A 27,172-nucleotide genomic window follows, 5' to 3' on the forward strand; every position below is an offset into this window, starting at 1 on the left:
AGTATTAGAGGTCCTTTTTAGTGATAACCCATGGCTGAACCCAGAAGCACCTTACTGGGTGACAACAGTGTGGTTTCTGTGCCCCAGTTTAAGAAGAATTATTAGTCCTTTTGTCATTTCCAGGAGTAAGTGGAATTGCTACATAGCAGTAAAGGTGCTAGGAGTTGCCAGTTGCGGCAGGAAATATGAGCTGTAGAGTCTGTAAGAATACATTTAAAGCTGAGGGTTTCCTTAGTCAAAGACCCTCTTTATCACTGAGTCTCATGTAAACACATGAGATAGGACTTACCGAGGATTCTGACAGGGAACTATGCAGGCCTGCTCCTTAGAACAAAGAGCAGCTGAACCCTGTGACTATGAGCATATGTGGTTATATTGGCCACGCAGTTAAAATAAGACACAGAATTTTGTTCCCAGCTGCCTATCAGGCTCTGACAGTGCTGACATTCATGTAAGCGTGAACAGAACTTAGTCCCAAGATTATAGGGGAAATAAATGATCCTAGCTAAACCTGAAATTTATTCGGTGTCTTATGAAGATAAATGCTTTTCAGAGAAGTAACATGGTCTTTTTTCTTGTAAGGTATGATGCTATTTTAAATGCAAAGGGCTTCAGGATTGTTTAGCATTTCAGTCACATGGGAACTGAAGTCCTGCATCTCATGTGCTTTGCATGTGCTGTGAATTGGGTTATCCCAATGCTTTTAATTAGTGCTGCTTCCAGCTATTTTTAACAATGTGGGTAATAATTTTATTAACTGTTACATCAGCATAACATTATTTGTTATAATCATACCATGGGTCTTTGTTTAAATGATGGTGATGTCTGACAACATCAGGTAAAACTAGCAATTAATGTCACCTACTAACAGGTTTCATGATTGTAGTCTGCTTACTCTTCTGGATGTGTCCCAGCCACACCCAACATTTTGTTACTTACAGCTTTGCAAGCACATATTTTTCATCCTTTTATATGCCACTTCACAGTATTTGTTTCAATTGAAATGGGGTTGTATCCTGGGGGCAGGTGTGAGTTACTGAGGGGAAGAATGGACAAGGCAGAGCTTCTTGGCTCAGCTGTCACTCCTGAGGTCCCCATTGCACGTTTCTTCCCCTTGCCATCAGCTTTGCACAAGCAACTCATACAAATCAATTGTGCTCCACATTAAAATTCCAGACCACGTGGAGTCCTGCAAAACAGCGATGCGAGTCAGTGATCCAAATGACAGGCTCAGTAATTTACTTGCTCTCATTCCCCACTTAATTCTTTAGAAGAGCAACTGCTTGTGTTCATTTAAGAATGCATGAATTCAACTTGGAAGTAGTATTGGGCAAACAAAAGGCAGCAGAGTTACTGCTCCATTTTCCTCTTCAGTGATCAAGAGTATTTAAAAAAAAAAAAAGAGGAAAAAAAGTGATTTGCAAAGAGTTTTGTTTAGTGCTGTTTAGTCAGAAAGAAGAAATAAAGTAACCACCAGCCATTAAATATTCTTTTAATCATTAAAGGAAATGTGCTGAGGATCCAAAAGTAATCACCTGTGCTGCTTTGTACTGGTGGTTTTTTTTTTTACAAGCTGGTGTACAATGAGTTGAAATTAACTGTCATAATCAGAGTTTTTAAAAGCCATCATCTTTCAGGAGTCACTTTCCTGTCACTAAAAGCTTTATGCTTTCCACTGGATCAGGCTTAATTAAGGTAATAATTACTCCATTTCAGACTGGGCAGACCCCTGAGTGGATAGCTCTGTAATTTTCAGCAAGACTTTCTTTGATCTCCATTTGTTTCTATAAAGTCTTCATACTGGCCAGATTTACCCAGAGGAAGATTTCTACTGTTACAAATTGATGAATTAGAAATTGAAATTAGGCATTCCATGATACCTGGGTGTATTTTGTTTATTTCAGAGCCTCAAAACTCTTGGGGACAAATTTGGCTCTCAGCTGTACTAATGGCATTGCACTGCTGTGTGTTGAGAGTACAAGTTGTCCTGAATCTCTGTTGATGTGCAGTTTCCAACCAGGGACATCAGCAAAAGCAAACCCAGCCAGGCCAGTGGCTCTGAGCAGCCTGATTTTGCAAGGTTTCATTGCAGTGATGTAGAGCTCACCAATTCTTGTGCACTGCTGCAGAATGCCTACAAGGTCCCATGGAGGTAAAGAGGTGCCTGTTTGAATTTCGTGATACACAAAAGTGCAGTTATCAGACATGACGAATGCATATCAAAGTGCAGTCCTAAATGTGGCTCCTATGGAAAAGGTGGGATTCTTTGTAGAGAAGCTATTCAGCATATAAAGCATTTAGGCCCGGGAATTACAAAGGAAAGCACAACTTGACATGAAAGGAATGGATAATGTATCCATGGAATATTAGTTTAATACAAAGGGGAGAGAATGGCCTTAATTGGAAATATTAAATTGAATTCCCATTTTATTGATATGTCTTCTTCAGTGGCCCTGACACTATCAGGAGCCCTGGGCAATGCTCTCTCCTTCAATACAATGTGTTATCACACTAGACATGGGCCTGAGCTGAAACATTACAGGTTTTGTCTTGACAGACACCTAAGCAGGTCTGTCAGGATGGGTCCATACAGGTCCATTCTGTATCAGAATGCAGTCCTGCACACATCTTGCTCCCTGGAATCATCTGAAGCTTTCACTGTGCCATCAGCACTGTCTGACTGTAGAGCCCACGCTCCTCTTATGTAAATAACCACTCAGCCTCATCCTTTTCAGCCTTGTTTGACGTGGAAATGTCATGTGTGATCTCCAAGCTGCAAGGAAAACATCATCTCTTGTGTATCTCTACTAGACTTCAGTATCTCCCACCATCTAACAGCTGCTCTTGCAAAGTTGCCAGTCTGTGCTTTACTTCACTGAAAAAGGACTAACCCATATTTCTGGAACAAGTCCTTCCAGTCTTCCACTGCTGCTTAACACACAATCACTCCTTTGGTTTGGTTGCTTTTCAGAACTTGTTCAAGAGAGAAATGAGGTGGTTTTTTTCATAGGCATTTTCTTCAATTTTTTTCCCTTGTTCTGTCACTAACTTGTTTTTTCTATTCCGTCTTTAATCTGCTCTCTTTATGGACTCAGCTTCAGAAAAGGGAGCGCTCTTGCAGGGCCTATGTCCAGGTATTTCTTGTGTTTTTAATACACGTGTCCAGTTGTTTGACTGAATGACTGTGAAGTGAGTCTTGTCTCTGTGAATAATCTGATTACTACCACCTTTGTGGCAGCAAGTTCTAAGGTTAAGGTTACAGGATAATAATGTCATTTTTCACCTCACCCCACCTGCCCCATTGCTCTCAGACTTGATGAAAATTCAGGCAAAATCTCTGAATCAGAAAATGGAAAAAAACACAGGAGAGGTCTGACAAGGCTTATCTGGCCATCTGAATAAGCAGGGCAGTATAGATGTATGCAAGTAAAGAATGCAAAGCTGCTGCTCACGGAGGTGTCTCCAGACCAGCTGGATTTTGCTTACAGCATGTCACTCATGTAACTGCCACCTGCATTTCCTTAGGTTTCTTTCTTCCTCCCTTACCCTTTCAAATTTAGAAACAATTCAAAATGGCAACACTTGGCATGAGGGAGGAGGTAGGATCATAATGAAATGCAGAGTCTCACAGAGGGATGTAGGAAGGAGGAGAGTGCTGCAAAGTAAGTATAGAGTTAGGAACATAACATCCCATAAAATTCGTCCAGCTCTGGCCCAACTTTCATAGTCTTACCTCATATTTTATATGAACAAAGTCAAGACCCAACATTCTGGAAAGACCTGCTTGTAGGCTTTTCAAGGTGGGACCTTGGTTTTTTTTTAATCCTGTCACCTTGCCTTATAACATTGCTCCAGTGACTTTTATATAAATCTCTTTGTATACTGTGGGTGAGTTAATGCTGCTTTAAGAAATGTGAATGTTTTACCTTCTAATTTCTGTCTTGTGCTTGTGAACATTGATATTGTATTTATGGGTGGTTGAGTATTATTTATATGTGTATGTGTAACACACAGAGATGTAAAAATGAACCCTATGTTTCTGGAGGGGGTTGTCTATACCTGAACTTTCCTACAAAATTCAACTTCCTACAGTCAGTACTGACTTTATTTTGTGAGTGCGTATTTTATTTAGCATATGGGATTAGATGGTCTAGATTTCTAGAACATTAGAAATAAAATAACACCTCTCTGAGCTGGTAAGCTGTTTGTCTTCCCCTTGGAAAATGTCATGAGGGAGTCACCTTTTCCCTTCCATATACATTAAGGGATAAAGATGAGTTATGGAGTTACACATCCCTTGTCTGGTATCCCAGAGAAAGCAGCTAGTTTTCTAGTTTGAAGGAATTTAGGAAAGTTTGCAGCACAATGCTCACTCCCAAGCTAGCTGTCTTGTCTACTGCTACCACTGGAAATGTGGTGAGGCTGATTTAACTGTGGGCTACACAATCTTGTTGGGGACCTTGGTGCTACCTGATCCATAGTTGTCCTTTCCACTAGCTGCACAGGCATACTCTACAGAGTTGATGCATATGCCTCGTCTTTTTGTCTTTTTTCAAACAATAGGGATTGGTGAGTTTAATATACTCTGCAGAAAGCTTGACCTTCATAGAATAAAGCCTGAATATTCTGCACAAACTCCAGTTTACCCTTAATTTCAAGGACTCCTTCCCTTTCACTTGGAAAGGCAGATTGTGTGTTTAAACATTAATCATGCACCTACTTTTTTAGTAGACAAAAACTGATGAAAGCTCATTGCTTAAGCCATTTAGTATAAATATGGACAAATGTGGTACATATATTGAAGAGGACAGTCCTGTAACAGAGGGCTTGAAGAATGAGTTAGATGACCTAATTGAACCTTTCCAACTCTGCTTTGTACTATATGGAGGTAAAATAATGTATCTGGACATATTTTCATACAGTTTTCCATCTGGAAAATTGTGTATCTAAAATCATCAAAAAATCTTGTGAAGGCGAGGTTATCTGTAATAGCAATTAAATGTGACTGCAGATACTCCTGTAACTTATCCTTTACCAGGTGGTGAAATGTCTGAGCTGACTAAGGAAATTTAGCAGAGATTTTTCAACAAATCTTAAATGGTGAAACCATGGACTTTGTAAAGTCAATGGGAGATGGGAAATCATGCCATTCTCTGAGGGCAGAGAAATAGTGTTCAACTTTGCTAGTATGATCTCCTTATGCTAATCCCATTATTTTAAAAAGCCTTCATGGCTGAATTAGGCTCACAGGGCTGAAAGCGTACCTTCTGTTCTGTGCTCCCTAGACAAAGCAAAGTGCAGTACAAAGTTTATGTGAGAGATGTCCAGAAATTACAAATATCAAAAAAGTGGATTTTTCGGAGGGCAAGGGTGACTTAAGAAGATAATAATTGCTAAAATCAGTCTTACTGTTTTCTTTGGCTGAAAATTTAGATAGCCATGACAGAGCCCCTGAAGCAATTGGGGTGTAAAGTGCTCCTAAGGCCAAAATAAATGACTATAAATAAATATGCCAAATAGATTGAGAAATTTTGTGACTTATTCAAATATGAGACTGGGAATACATTATCAGATGGTCATCTCATCTCTTTGGGTACCTTTATATTTATAACAAATACTGATTTAATTTGTTCAGTTTCACAGTATTGGTTGATTTAAAAGCTCCGAGATTTTGTTTACTGGAGGTTAAAAATGCTGCTTCTTTAGTTTCAAGTGCAGTAAATGATCTTTTTTTGTCTAAAAAATCCAACAAGAACCAACCTGAGAGGTGACATGATAAAGATATAATAATACAATGACCAGGCAATTACTGGAAGATTTTTCAATCTTAAAGCCACATGGGCTTTAATTTATGGTACTAATTAGTAGTCAGCTTAGGCTGAGCTGACCAAGATGGCAGAGTGGCCTTGAAAAGGTGCTCCATTTGCTAAGAGTGTGACTTTTTGGAGAGCAGAGATCTACATCTCTCATGCCCACCTTTCTGCAGTGCACTGTTCTTGCACTCTATTTTGGGAAAGGGATGGAAAAGTCATCCCATGGGAGAATGAGTCACAATGGGTAATGCATTTGATTAGCATAGCTTAGTTTGGTGACTGGTGTGTGATGTAAGCTGCTATGAATTTTCTGTAATTTTTTTTATAATTTATATTTGTTCATTTTCCAAAGGTGTTTCTCCTTTAACTGAAGCACTGGGGTTGTATAAAACAGAAATTTTTGTGTTTTGGAGGTTGTGAAACTGGGTTTTGTGTCACAGATTTCTTTCATGTCCCTCAGCAAGTGTCATGTGCTCACTGTTTCTCAGCTCCCCTACTTAAAATGCCATGGGTGCAATTCTCCAGGCCTCTAGGAATGGAGGTGGAGTAGTGAAGGAAAAAAGTAGGGCTGAGTACTCACATAATGTGATAAGTGAGGCCATGTTAAGACGGAAAATTTAAACATGAGGGAAAAATTGGAGAATTTTGCTGTAATATTTAGTATCTGGAAACACAAGCTTTAATGAAGACTTGTACTACACCTGTGCTTGCAGTCTTTTTATCATGCCTTCATCTGATTGCAAAATCTGAGCTCATCTCCTTGCTTCACTTGGATTTGTGGGCTGAGCTCTGGGGCATCATGAGGCCAATGATTTTCCCTGTGGTGTCAGCCAGTGGCCTCTTCCCATGTGAAATTGCATGCTGCATTTGGGATGAGGGTCTTGGAAGACTAAAACTTCACAGGGTTCCTATTTTAGTTTTTTTTTTAAATTTTATTTTACAAAGTCAGTCTCAGTGTTTTCAAAGCTGGAAGCTGGTGAATACAACAGTGTGAGTGGCAACTTTGTGGAAGGGGTGAAAGGAGGCAGCATTTTCCTTGTCTAAAGGTGTTTGCTGCTCTGGTTCCTGCCGTACTGAGTTGTTCTGTAAATCAGCCGACCCTGTTGGTAATGCTGCGCTGGTCTGTATAGCAAATGGCAAAGATTATGGAGGTGCCACCTGCTCTGTGACAGTCACAAGAGCTTCTGAGTGCACGTGTCATTAGAGCCACTCATGAAGCTGGTGCTGACGTGCCAGCAGGCTCCAGGTATCAGACAGTGGCGGGTGGTTGGAGTTGGAGTTGTCCTTCTGGTTCTCCTGGAAGTTTTCTGAACACTTCACACTTGAAACGTGGGCTGTTTGAATTGCTGTACTAAGCAAAAAATGAAAGGCTTTCCTCAGAGGATTCAAGGCATTAAGTTTAGAGCTGAGTAGAAGAGACCTTTTTTTTTTTTTTGCTAACCCAGTAGTTCTCAGCAGATAAAAGGTGCATCTGGGACTTAGCCAGTACTATTTAAAGTGGATTAATTCTGTTTGTCCCACTTCTCTCTTGCTTGCATGACTGGTCCCAACTTCCATGAAGACTAAACGAAAGAAACTTGCAGCTCTGAGAGGGAGCACAAATTGAATTATGCTTGTTTTGCCTGTGTTTTTGTTGTGCCTGTGATAAGAAAGACTCTAACCTCCATTTATATAAAAAGGGGCAAATTAATGAACGTTTTCAAGTTCCTTGTTTGGTCACTTAATTGGCTGTATGACAAAGAGCTCTGCAGTGTATGTCAAACAACTTTCAGAGCCCTCTAATGATTTGTGCATTGCTTGACTCCTGATGCTATTCTGCACAGCCTGTCAGGCGAGGTATCATTGTTAAAGTGGCTGGAATAAATTGGCCAGCAGTGTGCATACAATGTTGTATATTAACTATAGCTACAGGGAGTACTTTCAGCAGCTTTTTCAAGAGATCGAGATGTTTGCCCATCAGCATCAAAGTGCCTAAAACTTTCATTTAATATAATTAAAAGAACATCTGAAAGAAGTGTGACTCGCAGCGTGGTTCTGCGGTTTGGTAGTCCTTTGTTAAAACTCTCTGAACTTAATATACTTCACAGCTTGAGAAACCTGCACTTGATTTGTGTCAGCAAGAGTGAAACTAGAAATCCTTGCCCTGCGTGTTTCTGCTGTGGTGAGCCCATTGTTAGGGGAGAGGAGGATCAAAGCAGCAGCCTTGGGTTTGTCACCAGACTCCAAAATTCCTCACATAAATGTTAAAAAGGAAGGTGACCCCATGTTCCTCCACCTATCAACTGACCTATACCTATGGATACTCATGCAGTGTAGAAAAACTGAGAAAAAAAAATCTAGTGTTTTCTTTGTTGCTTTGTGCTTACTCTCTGCTTTAGGCTGAGTCACTCCTGGTGTCTGGTGGCACTGGTAAAAAATCTCAGTATAAATTGTCATAGGGTTCAGTGGGAGATACCCTTTGATTTCAACTGTTATAGGAAAGGATAAGTCTCACAGACTCCCTAGGAGTTTCCTTGAAGGCTATGGATATTCTGTGAGAGGCATTTCTTGTTTGTGGCCCATTTCCCTCTCTTGCTACAGCTTTGTTCACTTCCCTGGTGTAATTTCTCCAACCGTTGCTTGTATAGTTTCAAATCCCAAACAGTAGGGCAGCAAATACATATGATTCATAAATGCAGTTCTCAGTTCATTCCGCGGGGAAGATCTCATTAGGTGAAATAGATCGTATGTTATTTCTTTCTTCCCAATCAATTCCTTTTATTTCAGTCTTACTGATGCCTTCTGGCCTTAAAGTATTCTTCCTCATGTATTAAGTAAAGCAAAACCATAACCTGTAATTTGTAACCTTGCTCTATTGCTCAGATCTCCTATTCTTTTTGTGTGTTCCCATTAGGAGACTATTGGTAGTTCAGGGCCAAGATTGGAAACCTTGGATGCCTAGTGAAAGACCATTATTTTCATAGTCAAGCATTTTGTAGATGGCCTAATTTTAATAAAGGTCAGTGCCTTTCTGCTCACTACAGTAAGTTCTCAGCGCTGGTAAAATTCAGGCCACTTCTGAGTCCATACAGTTCCTGTAACCACAGCATAAACATTTGCTGTATCGTTGAAGAGAGAAGGTTGCACTACCTTTCTTGAGAGCCTGTGCTTGCAATCTGTGGAGCAATTTTAGAAATTCCTCTGAAAGGTCATGTGAAGTCCTCTTCTTGCCTTTCCCATGAGGACTAAGTTTTGTCTCAGTTTACCAAAACTGATACCATCAGTTCCCAATCATTGCTCTGGTGATCACCACTAGATGTGGACCAGTGCTTCTGGCTTATTTTTGAAGGCAAAAGTGGAGATTAGCAGTAGATATTCGAATTATTTGTTTATTTTAAACACTCACTGTGGTTCAGCTAGTTTCAGTTTAAGTATGAGTTTGCTCATTTCGCTGAATACTATAACCATTTTGTGATGACCTTTTTGCTTTTTAAAAAGCCTTAGACAGTGGCTGGGCTTCCCTGTAAGAAAATATCTCCAGTGTGCTTACTGATGCTTTGACCAGTGAAAAATTTTGATTTTGAATTAAAAGAATAAAAGACAAGGCAAAAAACCTTAGAAGAGTGAAGAGCCTTAGCAGACAAATTTGAAGGCATTTCTGAGCCAGAAAGCAGGATTTAATGCCATCCTTTAGCCAAAATGACGTTTTCCTGGCTTAGGAAGCTGAAGAAGTGGTATGTGCATCTCTTTTTGTCCTGAAGTCCAAGACAGTAGACAACTGTTTCCCTTTGATTGATGACCCCTGTGTAGTGGGATTGGGGTGCTGTTCATTTGCCACTCCAATAAGACATGTAATTTCCTGAGCTGATCCCTTCCAATGCAATAACCTTGCCAAAAGTGGCCACTTGCCTGCTCAGATCCATACTTTCATGCTGGCCCTCCCCTCCAAAGGGCCCATTCTGACTAGACCATGTACATTCAGAGTTAATGGGAATTTCTCCTGTACTGGTACTTTTTCTGGCCAGAGGCAAGAATTGAACAACTTCCAGCAGAACTTGCCAGCAGAATTTGCCGTCAATGGCATTGATTGTGCCTTTAACTCAATTAGTTTGGAGGCTTGCAAATATTGATAGCTTAAGGAAAGGGTTTGTTTTAGCACTGGGCGTTTAATATGAACACAGAGAAAAACCACCCTATTCTTGAGCAAGGAGGCAGATGAGCTTTTTTTAAAGTACCACTGCTTTCCAGTAAAAAAAAGGGGAAAAAAGAGCATAACATTGTGATCATTATACCATATCAACCTTTCAGCGCATCTACTCTCTGACAGGTTTTTCATTTGCACTGTGCAGTGTGGACCTGAAGGAGTTTTGTGGGGCTTTTTTCTCTGCTGATTTGCCATAAAACCTCAAGCTATTAGAAAGTGGGCTAGTAATGGTTTTGCATTCTTTAAATAAAGGCAATGATGCACTTGTTTAGGAGCAGTATGGGGAGACCTCAGGCGTGACCAGAAGCTCAGACCATAAGCACAGCCTGAGGCTGTGCCTGTGTGATTGCACTCTACAGTCTGAGCGTTTCCGTTCTCAGAAAGGGTGAGCAAACCATTTCTGATGAGACAGTGATGGCAAGCACCTTTGGTACAGGGTGTAGCTGTACAAGCACTGCTTGCTTCATGCACTAGCTGTGATTTTAGTCTACCTATGCAAAGCTTGTTGCTTAGCTCCTTCTATCCTAATTTTTGGAAGTGCACTGCGTGAGATATTCCTGTGAGATCAAGGAAGTGTTAGCAGTATGAGACAGGGCTTTAAAAGTTATAAAATGCAGATATTTTAATTAGAGATATCATTACAAAAGTAGTGCTTTAATGCCTTGTGCCACTGTCCTCATTCTCCCAAACCTGCTGCAGGAGGTAAGACCTTGATGTAGGTTCCATGAAAAATGACATGTACAGTGTTCAGTCTCCTTTTAAGGAGGTGCTCCGTTGTAAGGAAGGATAAACTGCATATTTGAAAATTACTCTGCAGAAGGAGAGTAGGTCCACTGTAGGACCTGCTGGTATTTACTTGCCATGAAGCAGTATTTTCTCCATTTGTAAGTTTGTTGAGGTTTTTGTTCTTCCATCAGCTGCTCAACAAGAGGTCAAAATGAACAATAAACATTTAAAGAGGTCCTAACTCTAGGAGAGCTGCTGGTTTTCTAAGGTTAGAGTTGCTTGCTTAAGCACTATAGCACAATGCAGTCTGGTCCCAAATTTGGCAATGAGCTTAGTACATCTAAAATCTCCTAGTGATTTTCAGTGTTGTTTCCCAATTAAAGACAGATCTTACATTGCAGAATCTGCTTTTGTTAAAGAGAAGTGTCTTGGATGTTGGTACAGTGAGAGAGAAATTAAAGGATATGGTATCACTGGATATATAGGTATCACCTCCTAGGTTTAAACAGTGTGCCACATAGCCATACAGTCTTACTAGGCATTTCTGCGGTGGGAGAAGGGAAAAATAAATGAACAAGCAAAATTTAGTTTCACAAAATGAAGCAGCTGTCACAAAGGAAATGAATGGGGTATGTACAATTGGCCTTTTAGTAATGTATAATTACTGTAAGGCTCCTAATTAGATGCCGCTTTACAATACATCTTTTAATACCAATTTGTAAGTGTCTGAGAAGGAAGGTTTACATTTTGTTTCCATTTTGTAACCTCAGGACAGAATCAAGAAACCGTGAGCATATGCCCTTATTTGGGAAAAAATCTCCCTCTGCAATTTATTAACATTTATTTTCATTGAACATACAATCTGTGGTGCTATATAACCACGTAATGACAGGGATCACCATCATGGGATTTGTCTTCTGTGCTTGGCAGGTTCTTGTTATTCTCTCGATGTCCAATTGTAGTCACTACTGGAGACATGAAGGGTCCACTGTGTCTCATATTCTCTGACCCACCCAGGATGGTTGCTCTTTAGAGGCTTGTAATTAGAGGGTTTGGCTTTGGATGTATAGATACCCTGACATCACACACCGAATGCAGCTACACCCATGTATCTCAGGATAGAAAGATGGATACTTTGTTCTTGGCTCCTTTCTGACATATCCTTCTTCCCTCATTTGATCTTAGGCTACAAACAAGCAAGTTATGCCTTGTGATAGCTTTCCCTTCACATTGTTTGAGTTACTTGTGTCTTTCTCCTGGGGCACATGTGTGCTTGTATTGCCTATTCATTAAGCCCATGCAACCACAGCATTGGTTTGTTGCCATGCTGTGCATGATGTTGAGGTATGTTTGGTCTCCAAGCCCCACATTTTTATTTTGCATGAGGCTCACAGTTGAGCTGCAGTTGGAAGAATGATCAGGCAGGGCGAGAGAAGAAAACCACAGCAGAAGAAATGTAGCTTGGGAAGCAAGGAGAGGGTCTTCAGTGAAGCAGTCATGCAGCATCTTTTAATAGATGTTGGCTTCTCCATAGATAGGTATAATCTCATGTGACTTTGGGCACCAAAATGAGGGTAATAGTTGCTGTAGTTTCTTCTGTTTCAGTGGGGGGAGAAACTAGAGTATCTGGGCTCTCTTCTTGGCTGGATGTTGAATACTTGAAATAAGGTGGAGTGAAACTAGGTCAGAACTTTGCTATCTTCCTCTGGAAGTCCCCACCTTTATCAGAATCACCAGGGGTCTCAGGTAAAACCTATCAAGCCATCAACTCCCAAGCACACTTACCTCATGCCTTCTGCATTTTAAAGGTCCTCTGTCAGGGCTAACTCTCCTACAGCTGGTCACTGAGAGGCAGTCCTGGGAGCTTGGCACAGCTGTTTCTTTTATGTTGGAGCTTCATCAGACCACAAAGTCGTTGGACCAGGTGCCAAACTCACCTAAACAATGAGGGTTCAGCTTAAATACAGAGACACAGGCTTATCCTTCTCATGTGTGCCTGCCTTCCCACAGTTCCCACTGCCCTGCCCAAATTTTCCCCGTTGGCGTCTCTGTCTCACAAGACACTGTTGCTTTAACAGCTGTTTTGTTTCATTTAAACACCTACCTCAGCTCCTGTCCAGAATGCAAACATTTCATTAGCACCTCATCTCCTTGGCTTCAGCTCGCAGCACTCGGCCATAATGAAGTGCTGCACTCAGAAATATAATGTGGGGAACACTTGATTAATGCACTGAGACAGGTGACGGGAGTGACCCTCTGGGAAAAGCTCGGACTAAATTAATCTCGGATGTAATGCCAACAAAGACAGTCTACCAGCTTTGCTCAGATACATGCTAAGGTCCTGATCCAAAGTCCTTAGACATCTTTCTGGAGCTTTTGTGTTAGACCCCAGACCCAAAGTGATGTGAAGTGACTGGTCTCAGGTTAGCCCAAGAGGATGGATCCATTGGGTGGGGAGTGCACGTTGTGCAGGAAGTGGCACAGTAGACTTAATGGGTGTTCTCTCTCAAACTTTGCATGCACACATGCATACACATTTAAAACAAAATAAAAAATGCATTGGTTAGAATAATTTTTTCTGATGAAAAATCTTTGTAGCAGATGTTTCACTTTAACACAAATATTTCAGCATCTGTTTCATGTTTTGATGAATAGGCATTACCTTTCCATCCAGAGCCAAGAGCTGGATCTGCTGCAAAGACTCTTTCCTCTCTTCAGATATTGATAAAAGTATCTGGGATGTCGTTTTAGCAGAGATTAAAGACACCCTTGGTAGCCAAGCTACATGGAAGTAAGGCAAATTGCAGTCTGTGATAACATTGAAAGGGGAGAAAATCCCTCATTTTCTGCTTTCCATACATAAAAGGTCTTAAACAAAAATACCATATTGTATAGAACCTGCATCACAAAATAGCCAAGCCTTTTGGTCACTGGAAAAGAATGCTACCTTCTTTTTGCCTGTGACAAGATAAGCTACCAAAGTATACTATAGAACTTCCTTAAGAGCTACAGAGATCAGGTTTCCAGATTTTAAAACACTGAAAAACCCCACACTTAAATGCTATGGATTTTTACTATTTCTTCTTGGCTATTAATGTCAACCTGCTTATTGTGTGTACACAGTAAATGTGTTAAGATGATTTTTAGAGTATTTAGGAAAATCAGTTTAATAATCAGTTTAAAAAATTGATTTATGATTATTAAATTCCACTTAAGAGCAAAGGAGTAAGGGATTCCAGTCCTGGATTGTAAAGGCTTGACAGCAGTAGCACTAGAAGACAAGATTTTCAGCCATTTCAGTAGTTGAAGCATGGGTTACTGCATATTTTGGGAAACCAGTCTTTGAGGCTCAGGAAAAACGTTATCTATTAATCAAGGGACTAGGGCAGTAGATACCAAGGGAAGGGAATATCTGTGTAAGGTACAGGAGAGGTTTGGCATAAGAACAAATGAGTTAGTTGATCATGAATAAATGTAGCTTGGCAAGTAGGAACTTTGTGCTGTCAGAGGAGCACAATTATGGTGCAGTTTCCCAGTAGGAAACGTGATGGCATGAGAAACCTTCCAAACTCAAGCACCACCAGTGGCAGTTCTGGCTGTCTCTGCTTCTCCTTGAACCTTGCTGCAACTGAAATGTTATTTTAAGGTCATCTGGATATAGCAATAAAATCAAATTCTAGTTTGATGTGATCATATTCTCCCATTACTCGTTTTTGTCTGACTATGACTGGTGACTGAGTCAGGATGCTCCGCAGTCCCCCTGCCACATGTTGCTGTTGTAACACTCCTTCTGAGGGCTCTGCTGGAGAACGTGCTATGCCGTAACTTCTTTTTACTGGTGGGTTTAGAAACAGTATCAGGAGTAAATACTGAAGTATTTCCATGAAAGTGAGCCCCTAGGGTACACTTTAGGCTTGCAAAATGTTGAAATCCCACGGGACTGTCATTGGCTTGCAGAACCGAGGTGTAGGTTTGATGCCTACATGTTCAGAATACAGAAAAAGATCAGCAGCTTCCTCTCAGAAGGAAGGTTGATTTCCACAGTCAGCATTAGCTGGCAGTGGAGCTGTTTCTTTGTGGGGCAGGCCTGCCTGGTGGGTAGACACTAACCAGCTGAAGAAAGCATGATCAAAGTAACTTTTTTTTCCTTTTCCTTTGCACAGTCAGTTCTACCAACTGGTACAGCTGGTCTCATTAAAAAATGTTAGATGGAAAGTGGTTGAGTCAGCTCTGGTTAGTAACAAAGCGGGGGTTTTAGGTTGAGAAAAACCTTCAGGTTGGGTAGGCTCTACTGCTGTAATTTTGCAGTTATGAGGCCAGTACTGTTTCATGTGATCCTGGGTGTGCATCCAGATTAACCTGTGGGAAGTTATCCATGGGAGAACTCTTTGTGTAGCAGCCCTGGGGCAGAAAGTGCACTGTAGGAGGGACTGAAGCTCTTACCCAGGGCTGACTCCCTTCTGAATTGAGTGATTTGAAATGTAATGTCTTATCTAAATCTCTGTGGGCACCTGCTGCTTCTCTGGATGAAGTGGCATAACTAAACTATCTCTGTGTCTTCATGATTGCCTGCCAGAGGTTATGAGGTGGGAAACATTCTAAGGAGTGTAGCCTGTGCAGATACTAAATACCTTCCTTGAGTGCCCCAGACCTACTCTTGAATTCCGATGCTGCAGGTAACAGTAACCTGCTTCACGATGGGTTTTGAAATCTATTTTCCTGCATGTTTCCTTAATCCTCATCTTTCTCCTGCCCCTCCTGCCCCACCCCATCCTAATTCCTTATTTTCCTAAGCCCAGAGCTGCTGATTACGGAAGCAGAAAAGCACTATTCCAGCGTGCATTTAGAATAAAGTCAGTATTTCCTCACTCTCCCAGTCTGATGGGATAAATGTTGCCAAGCTCCACTGCAGGCTGCCCCAGTGGGTGGGGGAAAGGAGATGCTGTCGTCACCCTATAAATTGATGTGTGTGGAGGATGGGACTGAGCATATGTCAGAAGTCTCAATGGTGCTTTAGCTTTGCTAGAACCTTTTCTCACTCCATCCCTCTCCCCTGCAGGCCATGGTGGAGACGGTGAACAACCTCCTGCAGCCCCAGGCTCTGAATGCGTGGAGGGACCTGAATGCAAGCGAACAGCAGCGTGCAGCCACCAAGCTGCTCGACACAGTGGAGGACAGTGCCTTTGTGCTGGCTGATAACCTGCTGAAGACAGACATCGTCCGGGAGAACACTGACAACATCCGTAAGAGACAGATCCCATAAATGTCAAGAGCAGCGAGCGGAAGAGTAAAGGCTGTGAAACCTGGCTTTGGTCTTGGCCCATAGATTAATTGGAGCGCTGTGTCTTGTCCCTTTCTGCGGGACTTCAAAGTCTTTCTGAAAGAGCCTAAAGGAATAAGGCAGCTCTCTACCCTTGAAATCCCATGGAAAATGAGCACCTGACCTGCCTTTATTACTCTTGGCTTTGAGGGTATAATCTGTGCTGGAGCAATGAGAGCACTGCTTCACAGGGAGATTGTTCATCGTAATGCAATTGTGTTTCATTTCATACAAATTTGTGTCTTTATTCAGCTGATTGTTGATTTTAATTAAAAAACAAGCATGATGGAAAGCACCAGCACTCCCACTGTGCATATGTAAAATGAGAACAACTCTTCTTTCTATTTCTATGAATACAGATCCTGAGCATTGATAACATTTACACAAAGTACCAATCGCCAGTGGCAAAGAACTAGTATTTTCAGATTTTCATTTTAACCATTGTCCTTAATATCCTGAGGTTCTTGTTTACAAGAACTGGTTGTCTTTTGTCTTCCACAGAGAGTTGAATTTATTTGCCTTTTTTTTTTTAATTAAATTTAAAACTTCTTCAGGGCAAAGGTTTAAAAAGAAATAGAAGCCCAAACACATTCTAGCATGAAGCATTGTAAGTTGATTCCTCTGCTCTCAGATGTCTGGAACACCATTTCATAGCTTTGAAATACCGTGTTGAAGATTATTTCAGTATAGATTTTTCTTAGTGTCGGTCTCTCTTGCAAACAGAACTGGAAGTTGCGAGACTAAGCACAGATGGGAATCTGGAAGATCTGAAGTTTCCCCAGAACATGGGCCATGGGAGCGCCATTCAGCTGTCAGCAAATACCTTGAAGCAAAATGGTCGAAATGGTAGGTCTAGCACCTCAGGCCACACCAGCCTTAATTTATTAACAGACTAAATTATAGTTTTATACCGCATCTGTGTGACAGGCCAGCACGAAACATGTTTCCCAAGCATAGCCTGAAGAACAAAGTGATGATAGGTTAGAAATTGACCACCTGGCCTCTTTTTTCCTGGAGCCAATTACACCTACTGGTGTCAAAAATAAGCCCACCTTCTCTGTCTGTCTTCTGCTGATTTGTTTGCTTATAAAAGTTTGTTTTGGAAGAAGGAGGTCTGCCCTTCTCATCCATAGAATGGTTGTTGCACCTCTTGGTGCTCACGGGGATTGGGAGGAGGTGGGTTTTCATAAGCCACATCTTGGTCCATTCACATTTTCTCAGAGAAGTTTTGAAATTGGTTCAGAGAAGAGATTTGTCATCTAGAAAAACATCACCCCAGTGAGTTGATTTAGATATCTCACCTCTTACTGCTCTTCTAGGTGAAATCAGAGTGGCTTTTGTGCTGTACAACAACCTGGGCACCTATCTCTCCACGGAGAATGCCAGCATGAAGTTGGGAACAGAAGCAATGTCGACTAATCACTCCGTCATTGTCAACTCCCCTGTCATCACTGCAGCAATAAACAAAGAGTTCAGCAATAAGGTTTACCTGGCTGATCCTGTGGTGTTTACCGTCAAGCACATCAAGGTGTGTGAGTTCAAAAAACACTTCTCTTTTTTTCAGTTTCTGAAATAAAGTGATGGAAAAGTTGGCTGCTGTGAGGCCCCCAGCAGTCCTTGATTAGATTTTGAATTATACTTTTGTTCCTTTGCACTTTGTGTTATTTATGGAGGTGGTCTCTTTTACATTGCATTAATAGAAGTAAAGAAAGTGTCTCCTTTGAGCTGATGCCCATTGCTCAGTTGCTGACATGCGTCATTCTGTAATTAAAAACTACCAATATATTAGAATAGACCATAATATTATTTTATCATGGTGAAAGAGGACAGCTAGTCCTCCTGTTAGCCAAGCACAGTCATTGCAAAAGTTGATTGCTTAAAGCAATTAATTTCTCTCCTCTGCAATGCAAATGAAGCAGTCTGGTTTGGAAGAGCTGGATTTAGTCAATGCCTGAAATTAATCAAGAACAAAGAACTAAGCTTGCATTAGGAAAGAGAGCAGCAACAATCTAACTTTCTCTGGTATTGGCAAGTAATACTTGACGTATAAACCACTGCTGATTATTTATCTAAAATTAAAGTGTGAGAGTTATGAAGTGCCTCAGTAGTGCATTTAGAAATCTCTGAGAGCCTATCATTTTTATTACATTTTATTAATTTCTTCCCTGCAGCAGTCAGAAGAAAATTTCAACCCAAATTGTTCGTTCTGGAGCTATACAAAACGTACAATGACAGGGTACTGGTCCACCCAGGGCTGTCGCCTCCTGACAACTAACAAGACACACACCACATGCTCCTGTAATCACCTAACCAACTTCGCAGTCCTGATGGCACATGTGGAAGTTAAGGTAGGCATTGCAGATTCACAGGCTGCCAGTGCACTGGGTGGGCAGGATAAGTGGTCAATGTGTAATACGATTTTCCTACTGCAAATGGAGCTGAGCAGGGAAGTTACTGTGTGACAGAAACTCTAAAAGTAGAAACCATCTGGTGTAAATCTTCCTTCTGCTGCATGGTGAAACAGGAGATAGTCACACCAATGCAAATCCTGTCTTAAGCTCCTGGCTTGGGCAGTTCTGAGCTGAGGATAATGAGTGAGCAGGCTTGCTGTTGCCATATCCTTTGGTAACTGGTGCAGAACATCTCCTGGCTGGGTTCTTGCTCGTGGGTTCCTCACTGTAGGTGTACTGAGCACCCAGGCTGCAGTCTGCCTCGTGGGTGCAAGTTGTGTGTCCTGCTTGCAGCAACTGCAGATACACTGCCACACATGTTTCTGTGAAGTACATGTGGGGACTCAAAAGTGTTTTCCCACTTCCAATTAGGGGGAAAAAGTTACATTCTCTGCATCTCATTGTGTGACAGTGAGCTACACATAAAAGGGAAGCTTCTTATACCATCCTGTATAGACTGTACATCTACCTGAGGCCAGTACATGATCAACTAGTTCCCTCACCTGCATTTAGGTCTGAAGTATAATTCTGGCTTTCCACGTGACTACCACTGGAGCTAAATAGTTACTCCTGAAAGTAGATGTTCTTTGTTGTTGCAATGGTTTGGGGAGTAAAGCACACATTTGGGATTTAATTCAAGAACAGGAGAATGGTTGAGATGGTCCTCCATTTCCTAAGCTGCCTTGACTGTCTTTGATTGAGAACTGTCTCAGCTGCTACAGAAAGAAGATGAGGAGGCCCTGAAGCCCAAAAGATTTTGGCCTAGTCATTTTCTGTGTTGCAGTGTCTTCATTTCATGTGCCTGGCACTGCAGCAGAATCTACAGCTCTGAGCTAGATATGGACCTGGCATCTTCCATGCAAGCAGAACATTTCAGAACCACTTCCATGACCACATAACGACAAAGCTATTGTGGTTTTAAAAGACCTTTTCTCAAATTGCCTTCCAGTGCCACTGCTTTGTATATTTTTGTTCCACTTCATAATCTGAAGAGGAATGTGAAAAGCTGCAATAAAATATATATTAAACAACCATCATGCATGACCAAAGCTCTTCAAAAAAAAGAAATGAGAGCATGGGAGCACACTTGCCACAACAGCTGGAACCAGCTGAGGGGGCAGGGATAGATCTATTGCTGCTGCAGGTTGACATATCCTTTTTATTCTGCAGGAGTCAGTTCTAGTCCAGGAAACATGCCATAAAATGACTGAGGCATTGTCCTGGGAGATGTCTAAAGAAATGGCCTATTCAGAGCACATATTTACAGGTTAATGGCATTCTGCAGTCCAGGTCTGGTTTTGCCAGTTTCCTACAACTGCTTGAATTTTCATAAGAAATGTGTGCTTGGCTTGTTATCACCTGTCTGGAATTAACAGATATACCTGAGTCACTGAAGTCAGAGATTGCACCTGGGAAATGCAGAGAACTTTCCACTCCATTGGTGTGAATGAGGGCAATCCCTACTGCATGTGCAGGATACAGGCTGGTGCTGAACAAGCCTCTTCTCAAACTGCAAATAGGTCAGCCTTGTCTGCACATTTCATCCAAACCTCATTAGACAAGTAGTGCTCATGTTATCTCATCTTGCAGGAAAAGGATGTTAGACCCTTCCTCGCCAACAGGTTGGAAAGAGATACAGCTGGAAGTTTCCTGAGTGCCAAGCCAGTGTGCTGTTAGCTGGTGGCTGTTTCTGGGTTAACAAGTACCCTCAAGACTTTCAGGTCATGTTTTATCATTTGTCTGCAGCCAAAGTATCACTGCTGTAAGAGCCAAATTGGCTCCACTTTATTGACTCTGATGTAACCAGACAGCTTTCTGGCATGCCCACTTTAATGATCATCCCGGTCTGAGGGCAAAGGCAGGTATGCCACCTGCAAACCTTTGCAGCTCGTCCCTCCAGCTGTTTCTCACCTGGCTCTTCCTGGTGACACCGTCTCGCTCTGTTCTGCTGGTGGAGCTGACCTTGTGGCCCTTGGCAAATCTGGGATGTGACTTCTATGACATTCCTTATGTTATTGCAATGAGTTGATTTTAAAGTCTTGGCAGCAGAATACCTGCTGTTTTTGAAAAGTGGAGGCTCAAAAATAAATGGGGGTTGCTATCGTTCATTGACTCTCACTCACTGCTCATAGACATGCTTTTGAGCCATTTTGTTATCTTGTGTCTTGTACAAAAAAGGCATTCCGTGCCTCAAAGACCTGTTAGTCTTCTTGGAGGTGGAATGATCTTTGGGGCAATGATGTTGTGTGCAGGACCTCTTAGAGCAGTGTTCTGGCCAGTGACTAGGATCCCTAAAGAGGGCCTTCATATGCACAATAGTTAATAATATTCTGGGAGTTTTGCAGCAGAAACAGTTTTCTCCAGTAATTGAGATTTGTAGTTTACTGTCTTTAGTTGTTTGAATTTTTGGATCCATAGGGAGCGTCCTTTGGTGTAATTAGTGAATATAGCACCCTACCTAATGAGACTGAACATTGGGCCTCATGGGGAGCAGGCATCAGAGTCCTGCTCCTTAATCAAAAAACAGCACCCATTTGACAAGTGTCTCATCTGGTCATGAATGATGTCCCTCCCTGGTAACATGGCAAAAGAGTGTGTTCTCCAGAGGAGACCTCAGTGACTGCTCTGCAAGTAACAGGCTACAATTTAATTATTAGCAGAGAGTATGTGGCAAGGTGGAGCTGGAAGGTAGTGCCGCTGAGGGAGGTGATTGATGGCCTTCTGGCTCTCTAGCATGAAAAAGCAATATGTCTTTGTCCGAAGGGGCAGAAAATGACACTGGCTGACCATGGCAACAGGGATTTATTGGTGTGCTTCAAGAGTAGAAGTTACTGGGATCAATTCTGGTCTTAATACGACAGTACCTGATTAAGAGGAGAATTTAATTTGAAGATGCTTTCTGCCTGTTAAAATTGGGCCCAGAGTTTCTTATTCACCCACATACTTCAGTGGGGTAAAACAACAGTGCCCAAGACCAAAAGCTGGCTGTGCTCACAAGCAGGATACGTAGCTGCTGGGAACAGTGATGGACCCTCATCTGCAGATACCCCTCTAGCCCCTGTCAGAGCCCCAGCTAGCATGGGGAGAGAACAGTAGGACTGTATAACAAGCTGGATCTCACTGATGAATTCTCCTGGTAAGGGATGACCTAACAGACATGCAGTGCTCATTGCCCTGCCAGACAGTTTACCAGGAAAAATGAGAACCTCCCTTTGCAGAGAGGTTTTAAGGCTTGGAAACAAATCACTGTTTTTACCGTCTAGGAGGCTCATTTGACCTGTGTTATGAGAAAATTATAACAGTCTCATAGATGTTTTGTTGAATTATGATATATGTTTAACATAGATGAGATCTATGTTAATATGTATCTCTTGCTTGAATTGGTAGGATGTTATGACCCTTAAATTCTGTAAAAATGTGGTGGCTCCCATGCTGTGGAACAAAGCCCATAGTTAAATAAGCCATTCTACCTATGTAATTGCTGCAGAATTAGTCAAAATTTACAAGCTGTTTTTCGTATAAGCTTGTGCTTTTCATCATATTAATTATAGCAGATGTATCTTAAATGTATCATGGGAAAATTATGCAGCCAGAAAACAAGTTTAGAGCTGGTGGGAAAATGCAATTAAAAAACCCACCCAACACAGAGTAAGCAAAGGTACCCCAGGGTAGATAAACATTGCTTATCAGTATGTAGTGAATGCCAGCTCTTACTCTTCTTTTAAAAAAAAAAAGAGAAAGAGGAAAAAAAAGAAAGCTGTTTTAACTGTTGCAATTAATAGGAAGCTTTCAGGTGTTATTCTATACCACAAACATGTTACACTGTGCTAATTATTTGGGGAATGGAAGCATAAGGCAAGCGAAGGAGAGAAAGGAATAAAAATATGTGACATCTGAATGGAATGCAGTGGTCCCTTGCCTAAAGCAGTACAGCCATTTCAGATATAAAGAGCAAGCTGAAGTTATTGCAAGCTGGTTTATCCATATATTAGCACTTGTGGGATTGAACAGAAATGAATGAAAGCAGAAGTGGGTGCAGGATTACAAAAACACTCTAACTGCAGAATTAAATTACTGAAACCTCCATGTAATGAATTTTGCAAGACAAATTATTTAGTACCATCAAAGGTGCTAATTCTAAAAAAATAACAACTTATATATTACACATTGCAAAAAGTAACTTGTTCTAATATGTTATTAAATAAGAACTATTTCAATTAAGTGGAAAAATCGTTAAATGTGTTTGTCTTCAGTGAGATTGTAAAATTCAAAATACAGCAGTATTTGAGTCTGTGTTAGGGACGGAAATCTGTGACCTCAGTGGACCCCAAGAACAAGGAGCTATAAACAGCATGTTGGTTATACCTTAATTAAAATATACCTATTAGGTCAAGTAATCTATGCCTATGGGGTCAGTTTAGAATTGTAACTGGTAGCAGTCCTTCAGCTTTTTGTCTAGGTTAGACAGCAGCAAGTCACTCCAGGGAGTTCATTGAGTTCCTTACCCTCGGTTTGACACACATTGTTTTGTGTTGAGCTCTAATTGTGTCTTACTGTTTCTAGTTCTCTTGCGTTTTGTTGGACATCTCACTGGTCCTTATCTATGCATTCCCCAAAGCATTGACCCAGATCTTCTCAAGTTTCCACTTTTGGCTATCCAGCCTGGAAACAACTAAAGAAACAACTGTTCCTGGCTTCAGATAAAAATACCCTTGAGCCCCTGAATTTGCAGTTTCTTAGCTTGGTGCTTACAGGTGTCAGAAATTAGAGCACACTGCAGTTTATTAGCCATGGCTTCCTTTCCCTTCAGTCCAACAGGTACATATTTGCTTAGTATTGCTCTTCTTGACTCTCCAAGCTGCCAGACAGGGCTAGTTGCATAGTAAGGAGCTGTGGCACTGAGCATGGAAACATCATCACCCTGCAGGGTTTCCTGATCCTCTGTTCTAAAATTCACGCAAAATTCCTGCGGCTCCTATTGGCAAACCTTGCCCTCTGTCTTGCTACACCCTTCCTTTCTGGCTGAGAGCATGTTGGATGTGAGGACCAAAACAGAGGTAGAGGCCATGGTGTGGTGGAAACATGTCCCAGCTGTCTCTCAGCACCAGGCTGGGTAAGGCCATCACTGTGACAGCAGAAGCTGATGATGCTGTGACCAGACTTTTTCCAGAAACTCAACAAGCTGGCAGCTTGGCTGGGTAGATGCGTACACTGAGTTTGGCACAACCACCACAGCTCATTTCTTGGGATGGAAATGCCATATGAGTAAGCAGAACTGCCTGAATCCAGCCAGCAGAGGAGGGCAGGATGATGGATGCAATTGTTTTTCCAAGCCTCACCTCTTCTCAACAACTGAATCTCACCTCAACTGCATCCCAATTGCAGCGCTGTTGGTGAGTACAATGGAAACACTGGGCTCTTGCCACATGCTCTATCTGTTTGTAACACACAATGAAGTGAGGTCTGTACCCATTTCTCTGTGCTCACCTGCCCCCATATAGCTTTATTCTGGTCTTTTATCTGGAGATTTCTGTGACTTGTGCTGGCTGCTGCTTCTGGCAGTTGCTGGAAAGCTGTTGTATTTTGGGGAGAAATTTGTGGGAAAGAGTTCTGCTAGGAGGCCTTAATCTTGCTGAGGAAGGCAGAAAAGGAGGAAGATGATCTGTGTTGCCCACGCAGAATATGAAGGTAGCTTTGTGGACTAAGGCAAGGAGAGAAAAGGCAACTACAGCACCTTACAGGAGTGCTTGGTGATCTGAGCCTTATTATGAATGGCCATAGTCTGAAGACAGTGATTTTGCACAGGGGCTTCAGGTGAGAATTATGCTCTCTTTATTCCTGGTTTACGACCTGATGGTGCCCTGACAGCATTGCCTTTGCAGAGTACAGAGAAGATATGTACCAGGCCCATGGGTGCTGTGTTTGCTGTGGAGCAGAGCTGCCTACCTCCCTCAGTACATCCTTGGGGAAGATGGAGAGGATGGGTGCTAAAGCAAAGGGATGCCTCCAGCACATACTCCTCTTGGCCACAGAGGGGGAAAAGCTCCCCCAAAACCTCTCATGCCTGCATAGCTGTGGCAGGTGATGCCCGTAGGCAGCCCAGACACACTACAGGAGTCCTTTGGGGTTTCCTCCCAGTCCATGTACCCCAGCTGATGCTTTTGGCACATTTACAAATGCATCTGCTTCTTAAGTAGCCCTTTGCACTTAGCCACAAAGCATTACAGCCAGGTCATAGCAGTAATCCTCTCTCACCACCAGTGATGGGGGAAAAAGGGCAGAGGGACCCTGAACGGCTCCAAATAGCTACAAATCCAGGAAGCAGTATCAGCAATGCACAGAAGTTCAAACCTGTCCCACTTGGGTCTCTGCCCAGCCCAGTACACTGCCAGCTCCCACCAGGCGCCGAGCGGTCATATCTGAGCTAGTTTATGACATTATGTTTTTATTTACTGCTTGCTTATTCCTCTACCCCCAAAGATATTACTTCTTCCAGTCCTGGAGGGACAGATTAGGCAAAGGAATGTGTCCTTTGCTGCTGGCAGCTCAGTTTGGCTGCTGTTTTCTTCTGCTGATGTTTTTAATAAGGGAGGAAATGGCTGTTCATCTCAGGGAGAGCCATTCTGTCATAAGCTGACATTCCCTGGGATTTGTTTTTATTAGCTCAGCTCTGGTGTACAGGCACTGCCAGAGCTCCTCATTGATTTTCCCAGCCTGGATAATATCTGGGCTGCTTGCTCACCATGCTGTGGTTGCTACCAGTTCTCCTGTAACTTCTCCTGCACAAGTCTCCATCAACACTCTCCTCCTACTGCTCTTGGCCCCACTGGAGCAAAAACAGAGTTTTATTCCAGAGCCAGAGACATTTCCTTTCACTGGGATTTGGGTCAGGCTCGTACCTAAATCATAAATGGAAAACATACTTAATAGAGAAGCCCTTTAACTGAAGTGGATTATTTTATCTCTTTCAGTTGTTCAGTAAGTTGTTCCTGTGCTGAAAGTAATCTGCATGTCAGTTTACCTGTAAAGCTTATGTAGCTTAGTGGTAACAAAACTCAGTGTCTTGCATGCTCTGCCATGTAGCACCAGTCTTGTCAGCCATGGTACATTTGGGCAAGGAGCTGTTTGATTGATGCTGTAAGGAAATTGTCTCTTGGACTGACATCTGGTATCTCTCATGAACTCTTCCGGTTGCCCAGGTATTTGGGAGATCATTGAAAAGCAAGAGTTGACTATTACCAATACACTGGTGGTTTCAGAAGTATTTTGCACGTTTCAGAGACCCTAGGGCTTGCATTGTTCTGGAAGGATGTCATTAGGGATCTTTAGGGAATAACAAATCCCTTAGGGTCATGATCAGCAGCACAGAATCTCTTGGACCTAAGCAGGGAGCTTGGACCAAATGACCCCACTGGTGGTCCCTTCCAACCTTATCCAATCTGTGATTCAGTGATCAGCATGCAAATCAAAGCTATTTTAGTCAAGGAGTGTTTGAATAGTGCTGGACAGGGTAAAGAGAAGATTTGCTCCTTTTGTATTTTTCTGTGGTTAAGGGGCCAGGCTTGGAGACTAAGACCCAAATACAAAATCTTGGTGTGCTATGTATCATATTTAAACCCGGAACTCCATATGCCAGCTGTGTAAGCCAGGTACATTGCTCCCTTATTTGTCACACAGTGATTGGGCGATGGCAAGGATAAGCTCATGGCATTGGGAGTGATTACCACTGTTCCTCCTTTTCCCATATTAGTCTGGTTTGCGACCTGTGACACTGCAGTAATTTACAAGTTTCAATCTCCAGCAAAAGGCAAATTCCATTTTGTTGTACTTGCTGGTGTAAAAATTCTGGATATGCCTGCCCTGAGGGTAGTTGGCACTGCCCTGGGGAGGATGCCAGTCTTCCCTGACCCATTGGCTCTGCAGTAGCACCTGAAATTGGGCATCCCAAACAGGATGGAGTGTATCCAGCTTTAAAATTCAACCCACTTCCTCTCTTGGACTTTACTAGAAAAGCTATGAATTCATATTTTTTCCCCTGAGGTGTTTTTAAATTGCTCTTGTTCCCAGTTTATTGTTATTATTCCTTTTTGTTTGTTCTTTTGTGAATTTGTTGAGTTTGGGGAGGGAGTTTGTAATTATGGAGAAGCTGGTTTTATGGTTGTTTCCCAGCACTCCAGGGATGAGTGCTATGTACATAAAGTCAGTATTATCTTTACGATTAATATTAAAAAGAAGAGTAGTAAGAGTGATAATAATAATAATAATACAACAATGAAGCATGTTTATTGTTAAGCATGGTAAGCTTCTTGGGCAAGCAGCCCTTCCCTGAGGAAGACCATGAACCCAGATGGTAGGATCCCACTCCAGGAGCAAAAAACACCGGTAATTCCTTCATCATGTCTTAAAGTCAGCAGAGTTGTGGTTTTGTGATAAGCAGTGCAGGAGCTGAGACCTTTGAGATTCATCCCCCATATCTAGGGTAAGAAGCCCTCAGAGAATTTTCCCTGCACCAAGCTAAATTTGTCTTGGGATAGATGAATCTGTGCTGTTGGCTGCATCTGGGTGGGGTGGGTGCATCTGACCAAAGTCTGTGTGGTTGCTTTTTCCTCGTAACCACCTCCATTAGCTGCCTTGTCCTGCTCACCCAGCCCAAGAGCTCTTGGTCAATTCAGCCTGGCGG

At 42.1% G+C, this 27,172-nt stretch overlaps 1 protein-coding gene across 23 annotated transcripts in view; it reads left to right on the top strand.

Moving 5' to 3' along the window:
- ADGRL3 (adhesion G protein-coupled receptor L3) overlaps window positions 1-27,172 on the top strand; it is a 508,023-nt gene that overhangs the window by 414,363 nt on the left and 66,488 nt on the right. For 19 of the 23 annotated variants that reach the window (XM_027700313.1, XM_027700317.1, XM_027700297.1 and 16 more), the window contains 5 exons: window positions 3,096-3,134; window positions 15,782-15,965; window positions 16,766-16,888; window positions 17,362-17,570; window positions 18,214-18,390. In XM_027700313.1, coding sequence (XP_027556114.1) covers window positions 3,096-3,134; window positions 15,782-15,965; window positions 16,766-16,888; window positions 17,362-17,570; window positions 18,214-18,390 — 732 coding nt within the window. The remainder of the gene's footprint in view (window positions 1-3,095; window positions 3,135-15,781; window positions 15,966-16,765; window positions 16,889-17,361; window positions 17,571-18,213; window positions 18,391-27,172) is intronic. The other 4 variants (XM_027700303.1, XM_027700308.1, XM_027700309.1 and 1 more) reach the window with 2 other exon arrangements.

Source organism: Neopelma chrysocephalum, unplaced genomic scaffold (genome assembly GCF_003984885.1).
Source record: "Neopelma chrysocephalum unplaced genomic scaffold, ASM398488v2 Primary Assembly neopelma1_146, whole genome shotgun sequence".
Classification (NCBI taxonomy): Eukaryota; Metazoa; Chordata; class Aves; order Passeriformes; family Pipridae; genus Neopelma; species Neopelma chrysocephalum.